The sequence below is a fragment of the Thunnus thynnus genome, chromosome 14 (assembly GCF_963924715.1).
Source record: "Thunnus thynnus chromosome 14, fThuThy2.1, whole genome shotgun sequence".
NCBI lineage: Eukaryota > Metazoa > Chordata > Actinopteri > Scombriformes > Scombridae > Thunnus > Thunnus thynnus.
This window is the reverse complement of record NC_089530.1, coordinates 8,590,712-8,601,391: the sequence shown is the minus strand read 5'-3', so window position 1 is coordinate 8,601,391 and position 10,680 is coordinate 8,590,712. Positions and strand designations below refer to the sequence as shown.

General features: G+C 42.6%; 1 protein-coding gene across 3 annotated transcripts in view; it reads left to right on the top strand.

The window, feature by feature from the left end:
* The window catches only part of LOC137196769 (arginyl-tRNA--protein transferase 1), a 55,129-nt gene extending 47,729 nt beyond the window's left edge, over positions 1–7,400 (top strand). For all 3 annotated transcript variants that reach the window (XM_067609622.1, XM_067609621.1, XM_067609620.1), the window contains one exon: positions 6,450–7,400. In XM_067609622.1, coding sequence (XP_067465723.1) covers positions 6,450–6,628 — 179 coding nt within the window. In that variant the 3' untranslated portion in view covers positions 6,629–7,400. The remainder of the gene's footprint in view (positions 1–6,449) is intronic.
* The last annotated feature ends 3,280 nt before the right edge of the window (positions 7,401–10,680 follow it).

Below are 10,680 nucleotides of genomic sequence, written 5' to 3'. Positions count from 1 at the left end.
GATTATATAAAAGACAAACTGCACAAAACAGTGCAAGTGTGTGTGGTAGTGCAAACAACAATAATGTGCATCATGTATTTGAATGAAATTGTGATGTATATGTGAATCAGGGTGTAATAACTATCTGAAGAACTAAGTGTAGTTATGGCCTAGCAGATTAGGTCAGCTATTTATGAGGGTGATGGCATGAGGAAAGAAACTGCTCCTGTGTGTGGTAGTTGTATCCAGGGTGTGAGAAATCTGTAATGATTCTCCCTGCCCGTTTCCTGGTTCTTGAATAGTACAAGTCCTGGCGGGTGAGCGGGGGGGGCACCAATGATTTTTTCGGCTGTCTTGACTGTTCACTGCAGTCTGTTTGTATCCTGTTATGTGGCTGCTCCAAACCACACTATGAAGGATGTGTAGAGGACAAATTCTATGACTGCGGTGTAGAACTGGCTCAAGAGCTCCTGTGGCAGACTTCCTCAGTTGCCGCAGAAAGTACATCCTATGCTGGCCCTTTTTGAGGATGGTGTTGATGTTGGTCTCCCACTTCTGGTCTTGGGAAATGGTAGTTCCCAGAAACTTGAAGGTCTCTACAATTGACACAGGGCTGTTGGCACCAGCTGTTCAACATCCCGCCAATAGGCAGACTTGTCACCATCTTGGATGAGTCTGATCACAGTAGTGTCGTCTGCAAACTTCAGGAGTTTAACAGCTGGGTCCTTGGAGGTGCAGTCATTGGTGTAGAGGGAGAATAGGAGTGGGGAGAGCACACATCCCTGGGGAGCACCAGTGCTGACTGTCTGTATACCAGAGGGAACTGTTTCCTGCCTGTCAGGAAGCTAGTGATCCACTGACAGATGGTGCGGGATACAGTGAGCTGGGAGAGTTTGGAGGAGAGTATTTCTGAAATGATGGTGTTGAACACTGAGCTACAGTCTACAAACAGGATCCTCTCTTGTGTCCCTGGGCGGTCAAGGTGTTGCAGGATGTAGCGCAGTCTCATGTTGACAGTGTCATCCACTGACCTGTTTGCCCGGTAGGTAAACTGTAAGGGGGTCCAACAGGTGTCATGTGACGTTCTTCAGGTGGGCCAACACCAGTCTTTCAATGTGTAGAGACGGTTTAAGACTTTGTTGTAGTGAGGACGTACTTGGACTCTGTGCCATGCTAAGAGGTAAAAATGAACACAAACACTGAACTTTAAAATAAAAAGCTTTCTTTTGACACCTCTTTCCTCTGTCCCATATATTTTACTTTTCAGAGGTCAGATGGTGTAATGAGGCAAAGTTTGTGGGCATTGAGTGCACCAACTATAAACCGAGAATCTATGTTTAAGGAAAGGATTCTGCACATTTTTCTTACTTCCAGGATAACTTTTGTTGTTTACTCAAGTGGTTGTGAAAGCACCACGCCTTGGAGAAATAAGGGCATTTAAAAGACCATTAGTAGGCTGGTCATTTACAACGTTGCCATTAACAGCTTAGCCAGTGGTAGGTCTGACCTCTTCTTGTCAATCATACCCTTAATCCCTGAGTAGGCACAAATTACTGAGGACAAAGTGGCGGTCTCAGAGTCGGCAATTTTCACTGTTGCCAGTGTATGTTTGTGTGTCTGTGGCTCTTGCGGTGGCTCCATTCCTGCGTGGACTGTTGATCTTGGATGGAGCCGGACATTATTTCAGGGCCTAGCTGTCCAAAAGCAGTGTCATTACATTTTAGTGCTAGTGGTCTTGATGGTTAGCTCTCTGGTTTGTTGCCAAGCTGTGGGGCTGAAGTGTACTTAGGATGGTCTCTGCCAAACTCGTGGTAGTGTGGAGGTTTCTGTCTTGTCCAGAAATACTCTTCAGTGGTCAGTCAGTCACCAGGTCAGCTTGCCCTGTGTCATCGTTAGGTTAGCAGCATGGTATGCTGTTGAGGCTTGTGGCCCTGACCTAATTGGCAGTTTGTCAATGTGTGGCTTGTTTTGAGTCTAAATAAAGACATGTTGCAATCTGTCCCAGGGAAGTCCTGCCTGCATGTAGTGGTGTGGGAATCTCCTATGTATGTTTTCAGGCAGTAACTGTTGCAATCTCATGTATTTAGCTGCTGTGGCCACAAAAGTAAAATTTATGTGATTATGACATTTTGTACTCTGGCCTAACTGCTCACAATGCTTCATGACATAAAAGTGTCTATTTTATTTGTCTACACTTGACTTTTTTATGTGTCAGTAGATATTTAGTGTGCCAGAGTATCAGCCAATTGTCAACAACAGTCAACTGCAATCCTCCTAATGCATGCCTTTGCTGTTGACTAGCGACACATATTCAACAAAATATATCATTTATATCAACTCCCTTTTTAGATTGGTTGTCAAGTACAGGTCCTATACTAAACTTTTCATCACTAACCCTATCAGCAGGGAAGAGCTAAGTTTTTAGTACATAAAATAAAAAGATTAGAGTGAGATATGTTGAAAAGTTTATAGGACGATAAATCTTATAAAACAATTCATGAAACAAGTCAGAATGTGTTTCTAGCAGATAGTCAAAAGATAATCTGAAGTGTGTTGATTAGCATGTGAGTGAAATACTTCTTAAAGTCTGCTAGTAGTTGGTTGAATGCATGTTAGTTGATTTATCATCATTTTCTGTACTTTGGAGTCAGCAGTGAACTGTCAAAATAACAATTATACTTACAATAATACTTACAAAAATACAAAAGATAAAAACAACTTCACAGAAAATTATGCTTCAAGAAATTTCTCACCAAAACTGTTAGCAAAGAGCCCATTAATTTCAAATCGTGGCTGCCGTCCAAGCCTGCCTAGGATTCAAAGCTTCACCCAGGGGAGAATGAGAACTAGGGATGCTGGGTGTTATTTCAGATTTTCAGGGTGACCGGGTCATAGAGCTGTCGTAATGAGGTGCGTAAAGACAGCTAATCTAAAGTTTACACGACTCTGTCCACAGCAGGCTCACATTGATTACATGCCTGTTGGTGACACATGGAGGGCCCTAGGGCTTCATTGTGGCCTCTAACAAATGCTCATACAGCACGTACACATGAACATAGACACACACGCAATCTACACAGCAAATGTGTACTATCTCTCACACACTCATAATCAGTGTTTGCTTCACATAGAAAGACGTAGGGGCATTGCCCGTTCAGCAGGATAAGCACTTGCAAAAATGTGTGACACGAGTAGTCACCCTTTGAACCACCTAGCAGGCGTCAACCCAAGCACACGAAATTACATGAAGCATTCACACATTTGAGTTGCATTTGGTAAAATATTATCTAATATGTCAAAATAAAATATTTCTATTCTATTTCATGTCTCAAGCAAACACACACACTCACTTCTCATCAATCTGGTTATCTGTGCTTCCAACTAAGAAAAGTGAAGCTAAAACATGGGCGGTGATTGGACAGCAACCCTTACTTCTCCTCCATACTTCTTTTTTTTACAATACACATCTTCATATATCATCACTGTCAGAGCCACTTCACTCTACTCTTCATCGGGCTTTCTGCTCCTTAGCCTCACTTGCACTAATGTTCCCTTTCAGAGTGGAGGCGAATCTGATATCACTCCCCTCAGTTTCTTCTCTTATAGTGCAGGAAGTAGATTTTTTCTGACCTTTCTCTCATTTTAATAATAATAGTTATATTCTCCATAATCCCTTTGAGGGAAATTCCTCTTGTTGCTGTTCCCGCTCCACAGGGAGGTCAAAATTCACGGTCAGCTACAGAGATTCAGTGTCTCGCTTTCAGCTGGGCGGATGCTTGCTGACACAAGGGCTTGAACTCAGGCCACTCAGTCAAAGAACATTCTTCTTACTTGCTACACCACCATTTTGGCCTTTTTCTTTTCATACCTAAGCCCTGATTTGGATTTGCAACATTAGGTCATAGGAAGTGGTCATATCCAAAGAATAACCCCGGTGGCCTGCCTTTGACCAGCATCCGGTGTTGAGCAAGTATTTAAAAACTCTGAGATGGATGGAAAGCAAGAGGAGCGTGGCGAGGTGTCAAGGCCCCGAACCTCGGCCCTGACCCTCTCACTCCCAGACCGACCCTTACCACTCATCTTTCCCCCGACCCTTGAACCCCGAGCTGCGACCTCAGAGCGGCGTGTCACTGAACGTCCGGTGGGCCTGACGGGAACGGGGATCTGGAGCTTCTCAAAATGAGGAAAGGGCATTGATGGAGGACGGAGCGAGTGAAGAAGAAAGGGAAAGTTGTTTATGTGAGAGGCGGATGTTTGGATTGCCTCGAGTAAGTGTGGGAGATATGGGCCTTGTGCCTCCTCTCTGAGTCTCTGTTCAGTATTACTGTTGAGGCTAATAGACCATCTTAAAGCTGCATGCTGCCATCCATTTTTACTCTGTAAAATGTTCACTACTTATTATCTTCACAAGGGGACAGTGGTGCTTTACTCCAGTGTTGCACACACGCTGGAGTGGACAAGTGTAACTTCTAGTGTAAGTGGCCTGTCACACTGATAAAGAACATGCACAGGCAAATTGTGCTTAGAGAGACAATGCTGATGGCAGTTTAAGTTATTATGGAAGTATCGAATGTTTAAATATTTTGACTTTCATCCCATCAGGACACATTAATCCTTCATGGAGCAAGATGATAGTCATGTGGACGTTGCATAACATGTTTACATCTTTTAAAACCTGTTTCCCCCACACTGGTGAGATTTAACATACTGCTGATTTTCTTCATTTAAAAGTTTGTGTCAAGCATTCTTCAATTATGTGACTCAGCACTTTTAAGAGTAGGGGGAAAAACACAGTGGTTAGGGCATTACTGAGCAGGGAAATGAGGCTAATAAATAAAACATGAATCCACAGTGTGGTTTGAAAATCTTAGTTGAAATATATGAAAATATCTTTATGGAAATGGGGGGGGGGGTGTGAAAGCTTTATGTTTGTAGCCATCTCTCTCTTCTTTCCTCTGGCTTGCTCTTCAGGTACTGTCTCATGTGGCACATGAATAGTTGGGACATTCAGCTATTTTGCCCAATAACTATGTGACTTTTTGAATTCTCCCATTGGTAGGACCTCCAAATATGCCTTTGGGGTTGCTGTTGGCATTTAATCATTGTCTATTCCAAATGATACTTGAGGCCTAAAGTAACATTTTAACTGATCACTGCAGATACTTTCCTAGGTGAAATTGCTGCCAGCCTCACTTAATGCTCCAAAAACCAAAATGATCATATGAGCTGCCTTTCGATTCCTGGCATCTTGTTGTGGCACTCACATCACACTTAAGCAGATTCCTCTTAATTATCTTGTGGGCTTTGACAATACTTTTGGTGAATATTTTAGGAATTTGGCAGATATATGAGCAATCGCGTTCGCTCGCACCACCTGGGTGCTCAGCTGTGAGCCACATGGGTGCTGTCAGGGGAGCAGCAGTGGCGAGTGGGAGGCCCTGAGCTCTATTAATACCAAATCTCACTCGCTCCTGTTTGATCGATGTGTCGTCATCGGCCTGGCAGACTAGTATGCTCCACTCCACAGCCTGGCCTAAAATTTATTTTCATCTGCTTCCTTTCAGCCAAGCCAGACCAGATTTACTCCAGACAGGCCAGATTGATTGGATGAAATATTATGTGCACAATGTGCATTTTAGAAGGCACGATATAAATTTTACATTTAAGGCATTTTGCAGTGTAATGTGTGCAACAGTAATGAGTGTTAGGAGAAGATTTGGAATAAGAGCTGAGGGGGTAGATGAAAGCGTTTAAAGAGGGCAGTTAGCGTGAATAGAGCAGGGCTGTCATTCATCGGGGAGAAGCTTATTGAAGTTCCAGTGAACGACAGCTAATGAAGAACTCTTCAGTTCTCTTTGGAGTGGGAAGATGATGAACACTGTTGAGATATTGAGACGTGCATGTGTGTACCCACTTGCACGCACACAGTGCAGTATATTTTCTTGCTGTATATTTGCTGTGCTAATCCTTGCATGTCCTCTTGGCGCCAGCTGTGAGCAGCTTGGCTCAGCCTCTCACTCCTGGAGGCAGCGGTTTTAGTGTCAAAGCGAAGGTCACCGTTTTTCACCCTTTTTTCCATCCAACTCTCCAAAGGACCCTTCTTAGCTGCTGAACACGCACCGATTAGCGCTGTTATTCCTGGTCTGATGGGAGCTGGCAGTATATGACATAGGACCTAATGAGATGCTGAGTTTGGCAAGCCAGCAGGGAGCAAGGCCCCCGTAAACAAGGCCAACTAACTAGCCTGCTCACGCACCGCTGTGACTCCAGGTTTAGGGCATAGGGAAATTAGTGCTGATGAGGAGGGGGGGGAAATGCTTTCTGGTTCTCCAGCAACTTCTCGGAATAATGGTGTATCTTTGCCAAGTCACTCAGAGGTTAACTCAAATGAGTGAAGGGAAAATAAGGACAATGTTTATTGTGCTACGCTGGGTCTCATTATGTTCTCATGTCTGCCTGTTTGTGTCCAGGAGATGCTCGGGTGCTGACAGATGTGGGCAGAGCTCTGGTGCTATACAGGCGGACTGTCATGCCCTACGCAGCCTACTGTCGCAAACGCAAGGGCTCCAGTGACGAGACGGAGGTGCAGCAGTACGCCGGATTGGTTGGCCAGGATTGTGCCGAAAGGATCTTGCTCTACCGCGCCTAAACCTGCAGCATTCACACCGCCTGCACCTTTTAATATACGTAAATACACCAATGTCTGTTTCTGTTTCTGTTAACGTCTGTCTCCTCACTGTTTGTGAAAGTGCTTTCTGCTGCCTCTCCCCGTAGTCTCACCATGCTTAGCTCTACACAGGCTGAACAAAGCAGTAGCCAATCACTATCTACTAAATTCACCCACTGGCCTCATTCATCAGTTATGTCTCATTCGCATTTTATTTTATGAGTTACATTTTATTAATCAGTGAATCCTGCAGCAGCTGTTCTCAGTTTAGTTCACATGCACCCCTTTGCTTCGTTTGACACCCTACAGGGACCAGTCCCTTGAATGTCATTTTGATATCATTGCTTTGATTTTTTTTTTTTGCGCCATCCTCAAACTTGTATGCTGAAGTAATGATGTTGTAAAAGTGTGTCCAGCTACACACAGATGATAACTTTCCTGTGAACTGACACTGGGCTGGATTTATGTCAGCATTGCCACTTGAAGAGCATGTTCTCCTTTGAATGTCTTGTGAACTTCAAGGTGGTTTTTACTTGCTTACATTACATCTAACACTTCAAGCTGTCTCATGCTAAATCACAATGTAATAAAGATTTTTATCAGTGGGTTATTGTGAAGGAAAGAATTACCTGTTTATTTACTTGTCTGACGTTTTTTGTCTGTTATATTTATAGCTTTATTTGCTTTTCTTTTAATATTGACACTGTTATTTTTGTTTGAACCAAATAAAGGGGTTGTATATTCCCTGCTTGGACTTTGGGGCTTTCCTTTGCATATTAATCATACAATACAGCACTGAATTGACTGGCAGAGGGATCTTGGGAACAGGATAATAATGCATTAAGAGCTACAGTTGTACGCTTAATGTCTCCCAAAACACTTGCATGCCAAGAGATAAGTGCTGCAGTTGGACGTATTACATTTGGACAAGCAAAAGGTGTCAGATATATGAGCTACCAGAACACAAATGCGACTGGCCTTTTGCCCCCCCAACAGAGTGACAACAGCAGCACAGCTCCCAGCCAGGGAGCGTCTAGGCAGAGCCAAGAGAGACCTGGTGTTAGCAGGCAGGCTTTAGGACTTTACAATGCGGATATACTTGGCTTTTAACCGTAGTGGCTACACCATGAATCTTTTGTTCCTTTGGAGTGTTGGCTGTGTATGTGTCCTCTGAAATTTATGTTAACTGTTCATAAGATGCAATTACACATGTAAACTCTCGTTGAGGATTAGTTGAGGTTGATAATATGAAATTTACCAGTTGTGCTGCACCTTAGACCAAAAATCTACAGCTATTTTTTTTTTTTGTGTCAATTAAATGAGTCATCATGTCCTTCCATTTTTTTACAAGTCTTCATCTTGTTCTTGGGAAAAGGATTGGAACAAAGTACTGCACATTATAAAGACACCAAGTAAAATCAAAACTAATCCTTTGTTTCTGCTGTTATCACAGCATTAAACAGCAATCTGTAATGACAGCTACCAGCACTGTTGCACTTGTAAATGTTTAGTTTGTCTTTATTGAATGATTTTTATTAAATGATTTTTTGTGGTTATAACTCAGGTATTTTGGGGTTCAAGTGGTTGTGTGAGAATGAATCAGAGAGGTATTTTTTTAGGGATGATGGGTAGTTAGGGACAAGTCAGCAGGGGGAGGAGGGAGGAGAACATACTGGACACAACAATGTGAGATGACAATGTACAGTTTATGTCTGGCGTTACTCTCATAGATTGTCCTCATGGTTTTACTTGATGTATTTTGTATTTGACTAAATTGATTCCATCTTTTGGATACTGAATTCAAATTTGATAATTTGATAAAATTGGCAGTTTGCAACTGCCACTATTTCTGCCATGATCTCAACATTAACAATGCCTAGTGAATAGACCTTTTTTATCCTCCTAGTACACATGGACTTGAGCCTGCAAACATAAATTCATCTCTGGGGTAGTTAGCAAAGTTGTCTGTGTGGTATCTGTAACTCAACTGGGTGAGCATCCTTTCCTCTTAATGCTTTGTGTCTTAGGTGATGGATGAATGCACTTACATACACACACACACAACCATGCAACTAGCTGGCTAAAAATGTAAGCACAGACTAGCAAGTGTCAGTTTGACCCTGGACTAGTGTGTTTGCAGCAGCATTCGGCCAGCTCGCCTGTCTGCACACAATCCTGAGAAAACAGTTGAAAGAGTCGGCCTCTCCAGTTTAAACTCAACCTGGTTTGAAGAACAGCCTGTGTCCTCAGGAATTAGAACAGATTGACAGGCTAATTCTCCAAGAAGGGAACGCTGACACTGGCCAGTGGCCATGTTGGATTCACTGTTTCTCTCCCACATTAGGCATGCTTCCCCTTGGGCTTAATGTGCACACACACACACACACATACTCCTGGCACTGTCACGAGTAGTTAGTCTTGGTGGACGCTACACATAAGGATATGTGCCAGTGCTGTGGTGGACCTTTCTCTGTCAAAACATGTGGCCTGGACGAATCGGCTATTTTATAATGATTCCATAATACTGCAAGACACAGCATGGCATTTGGACATTACTCTGATGTATAATTGTGTCACTGCTCATAATTCTTACAAAGTATGAGGTCTGTATTGACCATGCACTGCTGATGAAATACTGTTCAGCCAGAGGTCAGTATTCAGAGAATTATGGAGCCTGGAGGGAAGCTTTTATCTTCATGACAGACCTGAGTAACAGAGATAGTTTAAGTACACATAATGGTTTTTTTTTGGCTGTGTTGGTGCCAAATAGGTGTGGTTTCTCACACTGGAAAATAAAGACACTGCCAAAAAAACAGAGAAAGTAGAGTATGACCCTGTTGCAAGATAACATTTAAAACTAGAAAAGACTAAGTTTAAGTGTTCTTGCCTACATTGAAAATTGTAGGTGCAAACAGTTTAAACAAGTTCAAATGTGAGGGAAGTGCAGCACTGAAAAATCATCTCAAGACATGTTTTAGGATACATAAAAATATTCTGTTTGGAATAATAAGTGTGTCTGATATAATTTTTTCAACAACAAAAAAAATCATTTAACTAGCTAACTTAAAAACTCTTAACCTTTACATACTGTTTGGGTCAAATTTGACCCATTTTGACATTTGAGAGCAATAAAAACACTCTAAATGACCTTCTGTAAGCCTGATATTTTATGACTTTTCCTAAAGTGAACCTTTTCAAAATAATTTATTTTTTGCAGCCGGTATACATTTTTGCACATAGAGGGTGTTCCGGGTCACATTTTACCCATATCTATTCAAAGGGATTTTAAAGTCACAGAGGGGGTCAAATCAAGGGTAAAAGGGTGGTCATGGGGAATCTTGAAACAGGGAAACTACAGATTGGCATGTCTGTATTTCTGTCATTGGGACAGTAAGAACAGAGTTCAAGTGAGACCTTGACACTGTCACGAGAACTGTCCATGTTCCCACCATATTACTACATTTGCCAGAGTTCCCACACAGTTAGGCTCCTGTAGACCTTTGAGATGTTATGGGGAATCTTTAAACAGTGAAAGACTAAAACTGTGCATAGGCATCATTATTATATTGTACACAGTAGGGACATTGGGTCATGAGGTGCCTTGACACTGTTGCAGCATCTGCAGCTGCAAACAAGCCTATACAAAGTAACAAATCAAACCCATCAATTCCCAGGCAACCAACCTATGGTGGGACATGTTGACCAACAAAGTCCTCCCTATAGCGGAGGGCAGCTTTCATAGGGTTATAAAAAGTACCTGAGCCCCTATTTCTCTGATTTAATGGAGTGGGAGGAGTTCCAAGAGGAAAAAGACAGTGAGTTGAAGAGAAAGTATTACAAGAGAAGGACAACATGGAGGAAATGGTGAAAAGGATCACATGCAAAGGCGACGCCACCTTCCCCATGTCAGCCACAGCAGCACAGTAGTTCAAATCTTGCCCTGGTCAATCTGCAGTCCCACAGTCAATTGTCACAAAAGGAAAAAAGAGAGGGAGACGCAACTTCTGCACAGCAAAACAATAATGTTTTTTGCA